The sequence below is a fragment of the Neophocaena asiaeorientalis genome, unplaced genomic scaffold, assembly GCF_003031525.2.
Source record: "Neophocaena asiaeorientalis asiaeorientalis breed wild unplaced genomic scaffold, Neophocaena_asiaeorientalis_V1.1 scaffold150, whole genome shotgun sequence".
NCBI lineage: Eukaryota > Metazoa > Chordata > Mammalia > Artiodactyla > Phocoenidae > Neophocaena > Neophocaena asiaeorientalis.
This window is the reverse complement of record NW_020176571.1, coordinates 11382003-11403013: the sequence shown is the minus strand read 5'-3', so window position 1 is coordinate 11403013 and position 21011 is coordinate 11382003. Positions and strand designations below refer to the sequence as shown.

Here is a 21011-nt window from a genome sequence, read left to right as displayed (position 1 = left end):
GTTACAGTGATGCATGAAGGAGGAAGAAATCTATCACATTTGGAATGTGCTTGGGATGGTTTCAAAGAAGAGGAGATCTTCAGTTGTGTCTTGAGGGATAAACAGGACTTTCCCAGATGGACACAGAGGAAGGGAATGGAGAAGAGCTCCAGGGAGCAGTGAAAAACTTAAACGCTTCTCCCAGTTCAGAAGGGGAGAGGGTCAGGAATGGTCTGTGGATAAAGGGTCATCTTAGCTGAGACCTGGAAGATGAATATGCACTTGTTGAGTTAAGGGGAGGATATGGGAAAAAGGAATTTTCCAGGCAGAGAAAATGGTATATACAAAAGCCTGGAAGATGGTAAGAATGAGTATCAATGTTGAGGAACTGAGAAAAGTTCAGAATGACCACAGCATAAAAAGTGAGGCTTGGGGAAGAAATGGTACTAGAGGAGTAGTCATAAACCAGGGAGGCTAAGTTTATGAAGGAGTGTGGATTTCCTCCAAAGAACTGTGGAAAGCCATTTATGTGTTTTAAATAGGGAGAGGAGATGACAGATTTTCATCTTGTTCAATTCCATTATCCTCTGGCTAACTGAATTAGTGGTAGTTCATTCCCCATGCTGGAATGAATCTATTCATACTACATCAAGACAGTCCTCTTTCATTCATCATCTTTTTTTTTTTTTCATTCATCATCTTATTTCTCTTTTTCTCCACATGGAAGAGAACATGCAGGATTCTTAGGAAAGATTGGCTGACGTTCTTCTAGTATACAAAATCACACCCGAGGGAAGCATTCAACTTGTCTGAGAGCAATATTAGATTAGGGTGAGCTGAGGTTCCCTCAAGCTCTTTCTGTCTCTGGCAAGCTGTGGACAACTTCCTATGACTCTGCATCAGATAGAGAGAGAAGCAAACCTCCACACGTAAAAATGATGCAGGGGTACTATTATCATATCCGAGTTGGGCATGCAATGGGCGAAATAAAATAACACATAAGACAGCACTTAGAAAACTTAAGTAAAAAGGAGATTTGAAATAAAATTCCTGGAGGCAAAGTTCTGTGTGATGGGGTTTGTCGTTAGTGGTAGTACATTTACGACAGCCAATTACTGCTAGATGAGAAGAAAAACTTAGCAGGGACTCAGCCTTGACATTCAAACATGGATTTGAGGATATGGGCAGTTCATATGTTTGTTGGAGAATACAGAGACACTGAAGCCTAGAAGTCCCAAAAAGAAAAAGAATAAAGAAAAGGAAGTAAAACGTTAGAAGCTAAAATCCAATATATTAAAAAGAAAGATGCCCAGGCACCAGAGAAATAAGACTGATATATTTATGCAAGTTTCTGATTCACACTTTGTTCTTAAAAACTAAATAGCTGGAGGAAGTTTTAAAACTTATGAGGGGGTTCTAAACTGGAAATCAAAAAGACCCCTTTCCATGTCCTTGTCCTTCATGAATTCTCTAGGGCCTCCCTGATATTTATAAAGACAAAAGGAAGACAGAAGGACCTTGAGAGTCTCTTCGCAGGCAGTAACTTTTAAGTATGTAGTTATTCTATAAAATAATTGACACAGGCAATTAAATTTTTTGTTACAAGATATAAACAAGCTGCATGCTAGATTCAGGAAGATATTTTCCCTCACACAAAGCTCAAAACCGTGTAGTTACTTTCTAACGCTTTAACGTATATATTCCAATGATTTATATATGAGAAAAAAAGAAAGGAAGAAAGAAGAAAGGACTGTCTCTATATAAAGTGTAGTAGTAATAAAAGTATAGACCAGAGAATAGAGAGAGAGAGAGAGATGTGTTAAGAAGAGAAATTATAGAAAGATAGGATGATGGGAGAATCACTTTAGTCCTCTGTGCCCTAGAATTGTTTAGCGCCCAGTGGAAATCATAACCAATTTCAACCTTGGGAAATGAAGTGGGCAATGATGAACCTTAACGCCATGAGCTGTGGAATTCCTCCTGAGCAGGGACATTGTATCAAAGCATTCCAGGATTTATCATGAAGGTATGGTGCCATGGAAGTGAGAGGTTGGTATGTTAGGCCATCTGGTGAGATGCAACTTGTCAATCTCCCAGATGGTTTGTGAAAAGAGAGAGACTTGATATTGAACTGAGATCAGCATATGAAAAGAGCCATGAAATCACAAACTTAAAACACATTTTTTTCTATATAGTAGTTTGAAAATCTCATTAAGGAAATATTATACGAATTTTATATGATCTGAAAGATCACATATAGAAGTTTTAATTTACAATATGCAACGACTTCAACAACACATACCACATTTGCTTTCACCTCTTTTAATAGGTGTTTTATTAATCTTAAGTTACTGAGTTAAGAGGAAGAAATTGATATTATTTTCATTGATTTATTTGTATATATCCAAGTTTTATAAGACTTCTGTAGAAGGAGGTCTAGTAGAATTTGGTAATCCTTTGGAAAAGCATGCTATAAAAAGTCAGTGCCATGTTTGTGAAATACATCATATTACTTGAAGGTGATTTTCTCTTTGAACTTAAGTTTCCAAGCAAATGTATTTTAGAGCCATTTTATTACGCTCACTGATTATTCTGAAAATAATGTAATCAGCAAGCGTTACACTCACAGTATGACATAGTGTCCATGTTCCCATAATTCTGGGGTTTTTAACCTTAACAATGTTCAAAAGTGGAAATTTTGGGCTTCCCTGGTGGCGCGGTGGTTGGGAGTCCACCTGCCGATGCAGGGGACACGGGTTCGTGCCCCGGTCTGGGAAGATCCCACGTGCCGCGGAGCGGCTGGGCCCGTGAGCCATGGCCGCTGAGACTGCGCGTCCAGAGCCTGTGCTCCGCAACGGGAGAGGCCACAACAGTGAGAGGCCCGCGTACAGCAAAAAAAAAAAAAAAAAAAAAGGGGGAAATTTTGAATGGTGCAAATTTCTTATTATTATTTCCCTTTTTTTTTTCAAGACATCAAGCTTGGTCTCTATATTTACCTTCTATTTTCGTCAGGACATGATAATGATTAGGTAGAGTCACATAAAAATTCTTTATGTTAGAATGTGTTCATAAAAACAACAAAGCTTCTTTTTAAAAATTAAATTGTGAATTGTAAAATGTCTACTTATTTCGGACATTTAATATAAAACACAAATACTTCTGAGATAAATAGAGCTTTTAGTAATTTTTAATATCTCAACAACTGAGAAATTTATAAATACCTGAGACAGAGTATCAAATATAAATAAACTTTGACCTTGTATCTATTTTTACATTCACTTAAGACATCAAACTTTTTAAAAGGTCACAGAATGCATTTAAAACAGGCATTTTTCTTTCTTTGTAGTTCCGCGGCATGTGGGATCCTCCCAGACCGGGGCACGAACCCGCGTCTGCTACATTGGCAGGCGGACTCTCAACCACTGCGCCACCAGGGAAGCCCTCTTCATTTTTTTTTTAATCCTCCAGCTTGCTACTAAGCACTTGATTATTTCACTGTTCACTAGTTTCTTCAACTCAACTGGAAAGTGGACAAGGTAAATAAGAGGAAGATCAAATCAGATAAGTAATTTTTGCTACTGTTAATGTGATGGGGATTCGGGGGAGGAGATCCAAGCTTCTGTCTAAATGGAAATCACACATGCTTGAAGAATTAGTGGGACAGGAATTCCAGAAATCCATTGGCTTACAGCTGACAAGCTCTGGGGGGAAAAACAAAACAAAACAAAAAACACATGCTTGACCCCGTAAGAAAGCCTTAGCTTCAAAGGGATGGAAATATTTTTCTTTTTTCTAAAAAAATTTTATTGCAGTGTAGTTAATTTCCAATGTTGTGTTAATTTCAGGTGTACAGCAAAGTGATTCAGCTATACACAGACATACATCCACTGTTTTTTAGATTCTTTTCCCATATTTTTGAGTGCGTCAGGGAAGGTGTTGGAGTTGGGTAGTACCTGGCGGAGTTGGGGGGAGTCTAATAGAGAAAGGTAGGGCCTGGAAGGGCAGATGTGGTTCCTAGAAGAACTGGGGTTCCATAGTTAATGCCCCACTATATAGTCTGAGAAATGCTGAGTGAGCACTTTGTACGAAGAAGGCAGATGCCTCATGAGCCTTTATAATTGGAGCTATTACTGTAGATATGAACCCATTTATACCACAGATGAGTGAAGCCCAAGGAGGCAGTGCATGCTTAGCACAATATTTAGGATACGATTGCTGCTCTGTAAATGTTCATTGAAAGAATGAATGAATGATTGTTGAACATATATGAAAGATTATCAGTGATTGTAGACAGAAACACTGTATGAATAGAACGCTCAACAATATTATATCATGAAGTTAGGTGAAAAATCACTTTTTTATGGGAATGATCTGATCAGTAGATAAGAGGTAGAGCTGATGTGAAAACATTTTGCCACGAGGCATAAACATTTAATAAATTTTATGTGATCAAGCTTTAGGGGACCTAAAGTTAACTTGGGTATGGCAAACTTTACTTTCTAAGAAGAAAAAGAATGTATTGACATTAAAGCATTAATTATAGCCTTTCATGATACACCCTACACACATGGACAGTTACGTATAAATGTGGGAAGGGAAAACACTCCTATACCAGAGCAAATGAAACAGGGGATGCAATTATTTTTTAATGAGAACATTTTACATTTAAATTGTGCTTTACAGTTTACAAAGTGCTTTCACGGGTTACCTCATTTGGACTGCCCTGTAATCCCAGGAGGCGGAAGGGATTATGATCCTCATTTTTACAGAGAGGTGACATGACTAAGTGACTGTGGGCAAGCTATCTTTTCTTTATGTTGCCTTGTTTTATTGATAGCTCTCACATGTTTTTCATCAAATACTTGGTTTTCTCTAACCTGAGGCGTATACTACATGTTGTTAAATAGCTATTAAAGCTTAGAAAATACGCTCATTCAAAATTTCTTCACAGCCATCGTTTTGCTTCAAAGTGATAGAAATCTATATAGGCAATACACCTTTAATAATAGTATAGCACATTTTGTCATGAGCAGTTTGTTCCTTCAAAAATTATCGTGAAACAGATTGAGAGCTAAATATGAAATGCTGAGCTCTCCAGTTAAAGCAGAAACATCATTTCATTCAGATCAGCTCTAGACAGACGAAGCAGAAGAAATGGCTGTACAATTATTCTATTTTTTTTTCCAGTCATTGTAGTACACTACCCAGCTCAAGTTTCAGACAATTTATGGAGGGGATGGTATGGCATAGTTGGTTTGGCTAATAACTTTCTTAGCAGGACAGATTCTAGAGGGGTAGTAATCACATTCTGGGACCCTCCTTCTATAGAAGCATAGTCATTTTTATAGCGTTCATATACAGGGCTTAATATCTCATGAACAAACGTAAATTTTTGTTTTAAAAGAAAAATAACATACCCTTGGGCAAATGAAGTAAGCTCCTTAAAATTATGTTAACAGTTAATGTTGTTCTTCCATATCTTTTTTCAGACACTCTAGTAAGTTCTATAAAAAGTAGAGAAAAACAAACAAAACTCTTATCTTTAGGTATGCTTTTTCTTTGCAAAACTAATTTCACAGAACAGTCAGATATGTCATAATGGGCCTCTTGGGGAGGTAATTTTTTATTCAACTTGACGTGAAAGTTATGAGTAATTAATTATGTCTTCTGTTTATACTTCGTCAGATAAGGGTATTAAACAGAAGAGCTGAGAGGAACACAGAACACGGCCATTAATCTGTTTAATTTGCAAATCTAATGCAATCAAAAGGAAGACATTAGTGTTAAAATTGTTTTTGTCCAGGTGGTACCTTTCGTGGAGGGAAAAGCCTGTCTGATGTGTAAATGTCACATAAAGCAGCAAGTCACACAATCCCGTGCAGGTTTCTAAAGCCAGGGCAAAAAATTCTCCCTCGTGCTTATAGCATTGACTCTGAAAGCTCTGGATGTACAAAAACTGAAACCCGGGCTCTCCACATCAGCACATTCCACTCCTTTCAGCTCTGTGCAATTATCTAACAAAGCTCAGACGCCACAGATCCATTAAACTGAAGAAGGTGATAAACAAAGGCATAAACCTGGCACTTGTGAATTTGCAGGAGTCCTCTGACAGTCAGCAGGCCTTGGTCTAGGAACATGTGACTCACAGACTGACAGAAAGGAGAAACTGCAGGAAAAATTTTGGATGACCAGGAATCCATTGTCTCCAAGGACTACCCCATACCCCACTTCTCTCCAGATGGCAGTCCCCACCAAGGACTTAGAAACCGATTCGGTCACCTGTGTCTCAGGATATTTCTAGAGGAAGAAGAAGAGGCAGAAGTTGTAAGCTAGTGAGTGGGGAAATAAAAGTCATGCCAGAGTTTTCACACAAAACAGTATGGGACAGTGTGCAAAGGTTTCTATGGTCAAACAAAGGTTTCATTCTTAACTGCTTCGGTACCTCTCTGAAACTCAGTTTCCCCATTACTGAAGTAGTGATAACGATGGTCAGGGTTATATAAGAATGCCCTCTGAACAGCAGCCATCCAATAAATGGTAGTGATTATCAGTATCTTCACCATCATTCTCAGTAAGGCAGTGAGGTTTGGAAGAACTTCTGATTTGTGCCCAATATATTTATATTGGTTGTTTCCTTTGGGACATACCTTATATACACATGTGGCACTATTGGTAGTTCATTGATTGCTGAGTTGGCAGCCTGTTTATTTACATAACAGAGGTTTAGATCTTTTATTTAGTTTTGGCTAGCAAAATGTAATTTTAACTCGTAGTTTTAAATAAAATATAAAACTGTAGAAGAAATTTTACAGGGATGGGGTAATATATACGTGAATAATAATTACTATAATGAACGTGGCAATTTTTATGTCACACATGGAGGATATAAATTTGAAAGTATGCTGACAGTTAGGACTTGTCTCTGAAAAAAATCCATTTATTTTCCATTTATCTTTAAGAGTGCGTACAGATTAATGCATAAACAACATGATCCAGGGGAGTTTAAGTCTAGGGACTAATTTACTGAACTACCCAAGCAACAGAGGATTATTTTATCTAAATTAAGACAGAGCACACGTATTTAGAATTAAGCATTTTGCATTTAACAGCAAATTCAGAATTATAAAAGCAATTAAAGCTAAAATGAGGTATGATCATTTTTTTTTCCTGCTCACCACTGCTGAGCCAAAGCTCATTTTAATGTTTGCCTTGCAGCACTGTTGAACAGAAGGTTGTGAATAGAAGTTCAAGGCTGGGCAAAACCACCTTGCTTCCAACTCGAATCCATTCTTCCTGCTTTTATTCAACCTTGTTAAACAGGACTTCAATTTTCTCACGTTCCTACTTTTGTTCCCCTGTTTCTCCCTTCTGGAGTGTTTTCTTTAACCTAGTCTGTCTATCTGAATTGCAACGGATAAGGTTCACATCAAAATTTGTCTCCCTTCGTGAAACCAGTGTTCCCTCAAGCCTAAGTGCGTTCCCCCTTATCTGAAGGGAAAGGCACTTGACTGAATAGGGTTGTCTGTCTCATTCCTTTGGAAGTTAGTATATTACTACTTCAGGCTTCTCTTACAGGTAGGAAGTCGTATACATATAGCCCTTTTACATGTAACATGTTTATGTTATTTTCCCTTACCTTACAGACTTCCTAAGGACATAACTTTGTTTTACACTCTTAAAAATGATGAATACAGCACTTTCCTTGTATGTCCAGTTTCATACACGTTTGAGGATTCATTGGTTGAAATACTTAAACATCTATTCACCTTCCCATATCCTCCATCCATCTCCCCTGTTTTACTCAAGCCGCCTAAGCTCCTCTTATAACTTTCGAATTCATTCTAATTTATTTATATTATTTCCAGATATGTTATTTAATAATTGTTAAAAGAACGGAAGAATGACATTACTTCATCAATCAAAGTATTTTGTCCTAACTTCCCCAGATGGTAATTTCCACGACTCCATTTTTAACTGATTCTCTGAAGAGTTATGAAAATGTTAACCTTGGTGGTATGGGAATGCCTTAATATCTGCTCCTTTCCAGAATTCAATAGATAAATCTCGTAAGAACATAGTTCAATAGGCAGTCTTTCTCATAATGCATTTGAGTTTGCAGCTAATAGTTTTATTGAGGTCCTTGTGTATTTTCCTGATTTTCTTTTTCACATTTGCTTAGATAGCCTTACTCTCCCTTGCAAGTATAATTATTGTCTTTCAGAGACTGTCCTCTTCAGAAAGAGGCTATATCTGCCAGTTAGTCAGTTAAAATACTTAGGAAGGGTCAGGCACAAATACAAGAGAGAGAAGAAGATAAAACAAGCTAAATAAAGTTATTTTAACCTTTTTCTTTGAGAAAATTATAGATTTATAGGAGGTTGCAAAGAAATGTACAGGCAGGTCCCATGCACCTTTCACCCTGCCTCTTTCAATGTTGATATTTTGCATATCAAACAAGAAAATATCCCAAACAAGGAAATATCCAAAGTATGAAATTGACATTGTTCCAATCCGTAAAATTTACTGAGCTTCCACAAGTGACTATGCACTCATCTGTGTGTGTGTATGTGTAGATCTACACACTTAGATCACAAGTATAACTTCATGTGAGTACCACAACCATCAAGGTACACAACTGTTCCATTATCACAAGGCTCCCTCATGCTACCCCTTCACAGACAGGTACACTTTCTCCTCTACCCCATGTAATCCTTAATCCTTGCTGACCACCAACTTGTTCTCCATCTCCATAATTTTGTTGTTTCTAGGATATTTTATAAACAGAATTAGATAGTATGAAACGTTTTGAGATTGGCTTTTTTCACTCAGCATAATTTTCTTGTGGTTCGTTCAAGTTGCTGTGTGTTTCAATAATTCATTCCTTTTTGTTGCTGAGTAATAATATCACATGGTACAGAAATACCACTGTTTGTTTAACCACTCACCTATTGAAGGGCATTTTGGTTATTTTCAGTGTTTGGTTAGTACAAAGCTACTATAAACATTCCTGCACAAGCTTCAGTGTTTTGCTGAAGAGAATTACAATTCCTCTTACACAGCCAAATCATCTTGTTTAGAGCAGAAGTTTTCAGAGATGGATGACATGGGTGAGGAGCTAGTGATTCCATACTGCATCAAATATGTTTGTTAGTATATTCAGGAAGGAGTAACCATCTGTCCTGGTTTTCCCAGAACAGGCCGATTTATGTCTGCTGTCCTGGTATAATTATTCCCTTCAGTCTTGGAAGTGCCGCAGTTGGTACGATAAATTATATAATCACTCTGATTCAGATTTATTTTTTTTTTACTGAAGATAAAAAATAGTTGATTAGAAGATATAGTTGATTTATAATGTTGTGTTAGTTTCAGGTGTACAAGATTCAGATTTCTTAAAGATTCCAAGCATTGCTATGCCTGCTTGGCTATGATAGAATTGCGTTTTCGTAGATTGCTGTTTTGTAATCTCTCTGAGAATCAGTGGAGTGATTCTAGAGTATGAGAAATGAGATAGTTTGTGCAATGAAAGATAGTCTTGCTGAAGTCTCTACTTTTCTGCCGCCTCCTTTTCTGTTAGAAAACGTTTCTTCCTATGTTTCAGTTTTATGGTTGGGGACAGCTTCCAGGCTCATGACTTAGCTCCTGTGTCTTAGCTCATGTCATAGCTCCACAACTGGAGAGGAGAGTAGTCTTTCCTACTGTTGCCAGTTTGGAAGTAATTGCAGGGATGGATTCTGATAGGTTTGGCTTAGATCACACGCCAATCTCAAAGACAGTAGTCAGGTACCGTCCCCAAATGGGCTTAGCTTAGGTCAGGGTTCACCCCTTGACTGATCACTGTCCGGGGTATTAAGGTCAAGTAGGATCCTTTCCAACCATAAGGATTAAAAAGGAGTTTTCCTCAAAGGATGGCAGGTGTTGGAGAAGGTGGCAGATCTGGCCATTGGAGGAATGGTGATCTGGGCAGTCACTCTAATTTCTGTCTTCAGTGAAGAGGCCGGCACACTAGCAAATGACACACAGCTGGAAGAGCACAGCCGAAATTCAGTCCTGTACCTTTTTGACTACAGAGCCTATAGTCTTAAGTTTTATTATGCATTATATTTAGCTGTGGAGAAATGGAAAATAAATGCCTGTCAGTATAGCCTCTGCAGTTTTTCTATGTGACTAATTCTGAAGTAATCACACTAATGGGAAAAGCACACATGTAGGTGATGATCCCCAACATTTCATGGTCATAATCAATACCTATGATCACCCCTATGTCCTCCACTGGTGAAAGTACAATTGGGAATTGAATATAATTGAACCTCAGACCCCTGGCTTAATTCCTAAATTGAAGAGGACTGAAAATGCTCAGGTTCTGAAAAAATTATCATAGCACATTTAAGTGAAAAGAGCATGCTAAAATAGTGGGACAATTTGATACTTTTTTTGTTTGTTTTTACATACCCACTCCAGTACACAGGCATAGGAAAAAAATTTGGAATGATATGTCCCCCAGATGGTAGTTATTTTAGAACTGAATATGTAGGAATGGCTACTTTCTTCCTTTTCTGCCTGTTGTATTTTATATATTTTCCACAGTGAACATGTATTAGTTTTCAAATTTTTAATCCATTATAAAGTTCTTATGATTGGTGATGCATGCCAGATTCAGACTTACTCTGAGATTTCAAATTAAGAAATCCCTACTTCAGAACCACAAGAAATCACATGGTGAAAAGGCTAATTGGAGGCCTGAGAATAGCAACAAGAATTTTAATAGAAAGAGTCTCATTAGGTTTCCAATTAGCCTTCAAAAAATAAGTAAAAAGATGTGGCAACAGGAAAGAACCTGGAGCACCTCTAAAGGGGGGCTGACTTTCAGCAGATTTAACAGTTTTACCTAATTAAAAAGAAGCACATAAGCTAAGTTTTCAAGATTAAGTTCATCGTGCTTCATTCTAAGTTGTTGCAATCATTTTAGCACAGTTTTGATAATACCAGAATCTTCATATTAAAAATCCCAAGTACCTATCCGTTCTGAATGAGACCTATAGTTATTTCTGCAAGACTAATTAAAAAGTATAATTTAGTTGGGGGAAACTGTAGAAGAAAGTCCCCATAATGATGCATAATAAACTTGGCCACATCCCATCACTATCTTTATATGTAAATAACACTATAATAACCTAGCTTTTCCTAAAATCCTTTAAGGAGGACCAAATGACTCACTGTTTAATAATACATTACAGACATTATACAATTCCCTTGGCTTTTTATTATTCACCCTATTAATCAACTTAACATTCAGAAACTTTAGAAGTCAATTTTTCTTCCTAGATAACATCTAGGAATTTTAAGTACATCCAAGTAATAAGGTATTTCTTACGGTAATGCTGTTGGCCCTTATTGTAAAAATGATGGTTATACTGTGTGGAATTTGTCCAGAGCACTCTCATTTTTAGGATTACACTTTAGTTTTCAGCACAACATCAAAATAAATCGACATCCTAAAGCAATATTACGAGACTATCTCTTTTCTGGACCACCAACTTGACTTAAACAGGAAATTCCTGGTTTATCTGAGACAAAGAATGATGTGTGGCAATTAGCCTAATTCTGATGTACCACACAGAGAGAGAAAGAGACTCATATAAATGTGTTCTTGGAGATTTCCAGAAATTTTGTTTTGATACTAAAAGAAGAAGATTGTTAAACTTAAAAATAATAATTTATTAATTGCAGAATTGTTAATATTAGTTTTATACTCTTTAGGTGCACTTCTCCTTATACATTCACGGAGGGGAAAACCTCTTTTTAGCCATTTATGTGAGTGTACAAATAATCTGATCACAATTTTTCCTGTATTTTTGACTCTAGAGGAGATATTGATTTACCAACAAACAAAAAGAAAATTAAAGTCATAGAGAAAAAAATTACGACTGACTCAAACTTCCACACTTTACCAATACAGTAATAGACTATGGGTATAAGTTAGTATATTACAAGACAGTATAATACCATTCAATTCTCTAGCGAAATAGTGTAAGTAATAGTCCTTATTTCATGCATACATTTTTGTATTCTAGTCATTTGAAAATCTTGACAGTCCAGATTTTTCATGTATATATACTAACATTTTAATGACTACAACACTAATTTAATCAGCCTGTTTAACTGTCTGTCCATGTTTGGATAATAAAATACTTATTATCTAGTATTCAACTGAGTATGAAAATTATCATTTGTTTCTGTATAAAGTTACCTATTGGGATCTTAAACAAGAAAGCACATTCATTGTCTGAAATCCATTAAAAAAATTTCTGTGAGGTACCAATATGCATTTAAAAAAAGAAAAAATATCACTTTAAGGAATAAAGGGACTCATAAGTTTTAATGATTGAAGAAAAATAACAATGATCATCTGAGCTTCAGTCAGTCACGTGAGTTTCGGGAAATGCCTTCAGAGGTCTAGATCCAATATGAGTATATTAATATACATTGTGAGGGAAAAATAAAGAAAAAACATTATGTAAAAAATTATTTTTATTTTTGATATCCTCAAATTGTAGAGCCAAGAAAAGAACATATTTTTAGATCTGAAAAACCCCAAAACGACTTTGTTTACAAGTTAAAGTAAATTTTATGCACGATGAATAAAATAGAGAATAAGTGATCAAAAAAGCTGTTTTTACTTCATTACAGATGAGAGTTTGCCACACAGGGGAGCCCATTCATTGCTTGAGGACACACCATTTACCAGTGGTTGATTCTGACAATACAATAGCAAGAAAAAAAAATGTGTGAGGAACCTTATCTTGATGTCTAAAAGACTTCATTTTCACTTGTGGTAATAAATCCTTTGCTCCCTCCACAAGACCAATAGAATAGCATCTCGAGATTATCTCTCCGTTGTGACTACACTCTCTCCCTCGGCACTGCCTGCCCAATGGACCCTCTCTCCTAGTTCATCTCACTGTGCATTGTCTCCGTTTCCTGAACTTGCACGCTTGCAACCTGGTTTTCCTCTGTCTCGAATCTGTCCCATAACTCCCGTTTGACCTTTCTCACCCTATGTATTCATTCAATATTCATCCATTTATTCAACAAATATTTACTGAGCATCTACCCTGGGCCGGGCACTCTTCCAACAGCTGGGGATACAGCAGTGAGCAAAAAGGATAAAGACATTGCTTTCATGGAACCTACAAGCATTCCAATAGAGGAGTTAAGTAATAATAAAGAGCTAATATAATGTCATGTAGTGAGTGATACATTCTCTAAAGAAAATAAACCTGGGTACAAGTGGTAAAATTTGAGTGATGGGTTGATTTTTAGATTGGCTGTTCAGGAAAGACATTTTAAGGAACCACCCTTTGAGCAGAGATTGGCACTCTCAGCCCCTTACCACGGTTCATCACAGAACACCTTTGGGAAGAATGAGACTCGTCTTCTACCCAACTGGCTATTGTGGCCATGAAAGAGAAGAAAGGACAGCAGCCAGAAATCTTGGACTGGTGTAAATAGCTTAAAGCAGTATGATGGAGGGTTGGGGACAGGACAGAGAGATGGCAAGCTTCTCACATTTTATCTTTATAACCTGTCAAGTCTGTTGGCAAGCAGGTCTTCAGAACATGCAAGAAAGCAGGAGCAGTCACAACCTAGTGTCATACTAAAATGAAACAGAGATAGAAGTAATGTGTGAAAGATACAACCAGAGATAGTTCATCTCAACAGCAAACCAAACCAAACAACAAAATGACTGTCCAAAAGTGGAAGAGCCACCTCTCAGCTGATAGTAATTTCACCATTTATGACCAATTGGCAGTAATATTAGAGGCAAGATCTAAGTACCAGCTTAAGTATTGAACTAGACGATCTTTGAAAAGTATAGTTTTATGATTCAATGAAATACACTGAACAAAATGTGTTGTTCTCTTAAGTCATATATTAAGACAATCATATTTAAAAATCGTGTTAAAATTAATTTTCTATCCTTTTAACAGTCAAAAGCCAAAGAAATTTTTGTACGTACAGTTACCAAACCCAGAGTTAGCACAACCCATAAAATAAGGAAAATATACACATTTTTTTCTTCCAAGAGAGTTGAACATCAGTCCTTGAAAAGAAAGTTGGGAAGAGTTGCTCTCCTTCACACAAATTCTTCAGATTCTGAGACTTAGACTATGATTGATGTTACTGGTATGTTTCCCCTATCATTAAATTTACTTTTCTCATTAAGGAAAGAGAGAGATAAAGAGAAGAAGTGTCTAGTGTACAAATATAGGTATTGTTTCTTAAAGTGTATTCACTATTCCCACGAATCATTTTTAGAAAAAAATTCTGCACTCAAAGTTGGGAAATGCTACACACTATATCTTCCTACTGGAAGCACAATGCATATTAACACCGTGAAGGTTCTAAGAAATCCTGGTACAAAAAATAATAATAAATGAATTAATACTAGTTTAAACAAAGTTAAACAGATTACTTCCCAAATTCATGTCAGCACAGAAGTGTTTATTTTTAGTAATATCTGTTAACATTTTAAGTCTCTAATGTTCCATGGAGTACACTTGGGAAGATGCTGCTCTAGACACATTTTTAATTGTTCTTCTTCTTTGACTTTTGCTTTGGGCTATTTTTACTGTCCTATTTCTTTCTTTCTCTTTTTCTTTTTGGACACAACACTGATTGAGTGCTTACTGTACTCTAGGCACTGTTTAAAATATGTTATGGTCATTATCTCACTTATTCCTGACAATCAACCTCTGAGATAAACATAGCCAATCACCATAGGGACCCCAGAGAGGTGAAATAATTTCCCCCGTATCCTGCTGTTGGTAAAAGGCACAGTCCAGAGAGCTGAGATTGAAATCAGGTCTCTCTGACCCAGTGATGCCGATCCTTTTAACAAAAGGCCAGTTCTCAACTCTTCTACTCCCAGAAGCATACCACCCTTCCCAAGCTCTGAGAGACCAACAGCCTACTTATTCCCCAATCCAAAGATTTTCCAGACTTTAGCTTATAGCACCTCTCCATCACATTTGATGCAGTTTGCCAATCCCTCTCGCCTGAAATTTCCTAGACCTTGGGTTTCCTTGATTCTTATACCTCTCTGGCTGTTCCTTCTTCATCTTCTAAGGCTCCTTAGTAAATGTTACTTGCTCCTCAGGCCCCACCCTGGCCCATTGCTCTTCTCTCCTTTGCCCTCTGCTGGGACATCCCCATTCACATCTCCAGGTCTGCCCTCTCCCCTAGACAACAGACTCATATCTAAGTACCTGCTTTTTTTAGGCACTTCAAATTCAAAAGATCCTCCATTAACCTCATCAGGTACTACAGCAGTGGAGGTCCCAGCAGGACACTCAGGGGAAATCTATGGAGTTTAATCAAGAGACTGTTAATTAAGGTGTAGAGCAGGAGTAGTGATACTAAAAGTACCCAGGGACGAACAGCAGTGAGAAGCTACTACCCTAAAGAGACCAGGGGAGGAAGCTGTTTCTGGAACTTGGCCAGAACTTGGCCTTGAAAGAGGAGCTGACTACAGGATTGAAAGAGGGGATGAAGCCATTGCCTATCAGGGTCCAGCCAGCGTGGACTCCTACCAGTAATCTTCTGTTAGTGCCTCCTATTAGTCAAACTCACTGCTGGCCAAAGGGCAAGGGGTCCTGAAGAAGCAGTCTTTACAGGGAAGCTCCCTGGCACTGAGGGTGGAGAAGGAGGTAGGCTGATCTGAAGGAGAATGGACACCACCAGTACACTTGGTATCTTTTGTTTTTTTTTTTTTCAATACGTGGGCCTCTCACTGTTGTGGCCTCTCCTGTTGCGGAGCACAGGCTCCGGAAGCGCAGGCTCAGCGGCCATGGCTCGCGGGCCCAGCCGTTCCGCGGCATGTTGGATCTTCCCGGACCGGGGCACGAACCCGTGTCCCCTGCATCGGCAGGCGGACTCTCAGCCACTGTGCCACCAGGGAAGCCCCAGACTTTTAAATGATGACAGTAAATAGAAGTTGAGGTAACGCTGGAGCAATCCAGAGTACTATTTTTTGGGGAAAATAACATATTGGTATTTTGATTTATGATTTTAATAAGTTCTTAATATAAGGGATGGGTAATATTTTATGTTTTTGGTGTAATGATTGCATTGTAATCATAATGATTTAATTCACACAATGATAATTTCCTCCTATTTTCCTTAAAGATGAGTTCACAAGTCAATATTATGATATTTTAACACTTCTCAGTCAGAAAATTTTTATATAATGACGAAAATTTGAATCCTGTCTATTAAGCTTCTATTATATGCCTAACACCACATACTAGGCCCCATGGAAGACAAAAATTTACAATAGACATGCATTTATTTCAAAAATATTTACAGTGTGTTTGGAGTAGTTAAATGACCATGATGTTTTCTAGTAGAGCCCATCATTGTACTGGGGCTATGCTTCTGAAAATGCAACACCACTGGAAGTGTGTACCTGAAGGCACTAAATTAGGAAGAAAACGAGAAAGAAATCTCTGTGGTCACAGCTTAAGCGTTCTATCGTGCCACACTGCTACCAGTCCCAATGGCTTAGGTGCACCGACTGTATCCAGCACCAAAGAGCCTTTGCAAACCCTCAAGACTCAAGTTGGAATTATATTTATAAGACCCAGGAGTCAATGTGCTTATAAGTTTAAATACCTCCAAGTTGGATATTTAGATGCTAAAAATACCACTACATTTAAAAGTAAAGTACAACTCATATTGTTTTAATTATTTATGCCCACAGACGTATGCTTTCTTATGGGCCAAAATGAGAAAGAGGTAAGTGTGAATTTTCTGTGCTTTCATACAGTATCAATCTTTCATATAACAAAGAAGAAAAGAAAACAACACATGTTCACATTAGGAAGGATTATCACTCAATCCCCTGCGGAAGAGCAGTCCAATGAACCTTCTCCAACTTACTAGGGATGTCACGTATAAAAGGGTTTAGAGAATAGGCTGGCAACAACACTTGTCAAGGAAGTCAACTGACAAAGGAGTTAATGGCAGCAAACTTCACTGCAAGGAGGAGGGTCTAAGCTGCTTCAGAAAGATGAAAAGGTTATGGTTCACCTGCTGACATTGTATAATATAGAATGTGCATGTAAAACCTCCAGAAGGAAAGTGAAGATTCTTGTGTGTGTGTGAGAGAGAGACAGAGACAGAGACAGACAGAGAGAGAGAGAGGTGCGGGGAGAGACATGGGGGTGGCGGTGGACAGAAAGGCTGAGAGAATAAGGAAGAAAAAGAAAAAGAGAGAGGGGTCACAGGGAAGTGGAGAAAGGCAGATAAAACTTGGAAAGTGGGTATTTCTCCCGAATAAAAATACTATGGTCAACATGGTAACACTCATGCTTTATAGAATTAAACATAAACCTCTTTCAGAAAATGTAATTGAGGCCCTTTCACATTTAATGTTCCTTGATTATGTATCACGAAAGAGCAGAAATGGAAGGAAATATAGAGAGGAGGTTCAGAAAGAAAGAAGGATTCTGGCCAAACCTGTGAGTTTAGGGAAACCTTCCAGTTGACTACTAAAGAGCACCGTTTCAGGGAAGGCAGAATCTAAATTCCTATGATGTCATATGCTACAACTTGCCTCTTTGTTGACAAAATACTGATGTCGAGTGAACTGATATAGGAGGCGATTTTCAAGGAGAGGTGTAGTAAAGATAGGATAGGTGAGAGAAGTTACATTGTTTTTACTAGAATTATGGGAAGATGTATGAGAGGGAAAATCTAAATGGAGTAGTATTTATCTGGTGATTAAATAAATAATACATAAATAATACTCCAATAAATACTACTCGATTTACATTCACATGTGGGTAGAAGACTTTGAGATTGGTAGGCTCCCAGTATACTTGATAACAGAGTTCTTTTGTTTCCTGTTTTTAAAAATAGAAATATACCATCAATATTGATATGAAAGTAGAAAATTTCATAACCAACATCGTGCTTATGAAACATCAATTATGCAGCTATTAGCTTCATAACATAAAGTGGATGATTTAAACAATTGGCGATGACTGATTAAATGTGCCCATCATTAAGCCATGGAGAGGGAACAATGCACGAAAGCTTCCTTAGCCAGGCACCTCAATGCATTGAGGCTACCTCAATGAAACTGGTTATAGCCAATCTTACAGATTCAAAATTTCAGACTTTCCCACCACTTATGTCCAGCTGCTTGTTTCTGATTTGTGGAAAATATAAAACTACAAATCAAGCCTCATGTTTGAGTTTCTCTGACTTTATGGCTTTAAGGGATTTTCATTCTCATGTGGAGGATACAGAGTAGTGAAAGATTGTCTGACATAATGAGAACTACAGAGATTTGGGGGAAGGGCTGCGGAAATGGTTTCTTTCCGACTTAGCACAGATAGACCTTTTTAGATTTTATCACTGATATTCAATCGACAACTTGGTATTTAATAATGGAATGTTATGTTTCTATCACCACCTGCATGTTAAGTCTGTTTTACTGTCACTTATTCAGGACCTTGAATGCAAAAGCATCTCCAAATTATGGAAAGATTGTACTGTGAACCCAATTTACCATGTAATATACTATTTCCAAAATGTAAATGCCTTACTCTGTGTGCCCAGTTTACCACTCTGAACATCTCTTGTCAACTGTAACAAAATAAGTGAATGAAATAGCATGTGTGAAATACCTGGAAGACTGACTGGCACACATGGTGGGTATTCAGTGTACACGTATGAAGGCTATATATATATGTATATATATATTTCTTTTGGTATACTTTATATCCATTTGACATAAAACATTGCATTTACATAAAATAAAGAGTAAAGACTTGCTTTACAAAATTACTTGTCTCATTACAATATTTACTAAAAGGCCAGCTTTATTAATGTATTTACTGTGTGATGCAGTTTATCATAATTGACACTAAACTGCAAATGTGCAGGAAAACACCTATTATGTAGAACAGGGTGAACATCTATTACAGTCTATGCCATTACTGACTGCAATTTCTCAGTCTGATATCAAGTTTTGATTAGAACTTTTGCTACAAATTTTTAGATTTTTTATGGTGCTCTACCCATACTCCCAAGCCCATCATTTGACCATTTCTGAAATTCTCACTCACTATGAAGATTTCAAATAGAAACCTGAAGTAGTGCCAAAGGTTGGGTTTGGATCAGATGTCATATGTGTAAGTCCTAGCTGATACATAGTAAAATGTGTGGCTGTTCAGTTTCTCACTTTGCATTCATGAAAAATGTTGCACAGACATATAGTTATGACAGAATATGACAAATAGAAAAATTAATAGAAAACTTCATAGTTTGTGTATGTTCATAAAACATACATGTTTGCGGTGTCTGCTTAAAGAGCAACCTCTTAGAGGGAAAATACATGACCAAGCTTATTATTTATCAGATTTTAAATAATATGATTGTTGATAGCTTCAGAAAACGTAAAAACATAGTAAATACAATTTAGAATCGTATTTAGGCACTCTGCTGCTGGTTCTTCCGGAAACTATTTTTCCTATTTTCCATTAAGATAATGAACATATGGAATATTTAAAACTGATGCTGTTCTCAATCCGTTGGCTCTGTTCCACTATCTCCTTGTCAGACATTCCCGATTAAGGGTGCATATGAGCAAGAAGTGACTGATAAGAAGACATTTGCATCCTTTAATGTTTCGTCCATTTCTAAGGTAGATATCACTGTGGTGCTGAAAGGATAGCTCCCGGTCACCTGTCGACGTACTTGAGTTTGCTTTGCCGGAAGGGCTAATAACAGAACTAAAGTAGATACACGGAAGACACGAGTGATAGACAATTACTTCATGACACTTCTCCAAAGACATCTAGCTTAAATTTCTTTAAAAAAAATCATGCACCGTATAGTTGTCAAACTAGGGATATTTTGTTTTTGTTTTTAAGCAGTCCTTGTCTATTCTTCTCAGAGTTAAACCCTGAAGCAGGACATTCCAAAGAAGACACGAAAAAGTTAATTATACAGATGTCTGCCATTGAAATTTAGAGGTAGCATCCTCTGTAAATATAGCGGGGGAAAGTCTAGACTTTGTAAAGGGTATTCTCAGGTTGGAGATGAGGACTTGGGAAGGGGAGTCCTCTCCAGGCTCAAGCTGACATTCCTTAGTCAAAGAAAACCATGCTCACGACCCAGCCCCGGCAGTCCATTTGAGGCCGCGGAGCTCGGCCCCCGGTGTATAATTCCAGCAGAAGGTATATTAAGGCAAAGCCTCCGCTCACTCCGTTGGGGGAGGGAGAAAAGGTTAAGCAGCACCGGGGTGCAGCAGCGACCAGAAGGGAAAGTGATCTCATTTTGTCTGAGGAAGCACCATCCGACAAGCCCACCTTTGATGCGCATGCCGGCGGCGGTACAAGAGCACAAAGGGGGAAAGCCGGAGGCAGCAAACTTCCCTCTCCTTCCACCCCGTCCCTGAAGCCCGCGGAGAACACGTAAACGCAAGGACAACAAAGCGTGCACCGGGGGCGCTGCCAGCAGCCCGGCCATCGCGACCCGGGGCGCGCCGCTCCCCCGCTACAGAGCGAGGGCGCCGGAGCGCGGGCGCAGGCAGGACCGCGGCGGCTGGGGGAGGGGTCCCCTACCTTGAGCAGCACAAAGAGCCAGAGCAGAGGCAGGAGGCGGCGGCCGCCGCGCGTCCTCGCGGGCAGGTGCCCCATCGCGGCGTGGACGGGGACCCGGGGGAACGGTGGCGCCGGCTGGCTCCCCCGGCGGTTCACAATGGCGAACGGGGGCTGCAGCCTCAGACCTTGGGCGCCGAGGCTGCTCCCGGCGGGCGCATGCTGCCTGTGCAGTCCCCCCGCGCCAGCTCCCTTTCGCTTTCTGCTCCCTGGGTCCTCTAGGAACGTGCCAGGTGCTGCTGTTCTCTAACAGCTAAGGATGGAGAGGGTGCGGATTGGAGTGGGCGAGGCTCCGCTGCCGCTGCCGCTGCCGCCGCCGCGGCTGCCGCGCGGTGAGCGAGAGGCGGGGGCCCTGCGCCCAGC

The 21011-nt window shown here is 38.6% G+C and overlaps 1 protein-coding gene across 3 annotated transcripts in view; it reads right to left on the bottom strand.

Moving 5' to 3' along the window:
* The window catches only part of PTPRO (protein tyrosine phosphatase receptor type O), a 229045-nt gene extending 208258 nt beyond the window's left edge, over window positions 1–20787 (bottom strand). For 2 of the 3 annotated variants that reach the window (XM_024733335.1, XM_024733333.1), the window contains exon 1: window positions 20613–20786. In XM_024733335.1, the coding sequence (XP_024589103.1) occupies window positions 20613–20687 (75 nt within the window). In that variant the 5' untranslated portion in view covers window positions 20688–20786. Of the gene's footprint in view, window positions 1–20612 lie in introns of all 3 variants that reach the window. The other variant, XM_024733334.1, reaches the window with a different exon arrangement.
* Window positions 20788–21011: the final 224 nt, after the last annotated feature.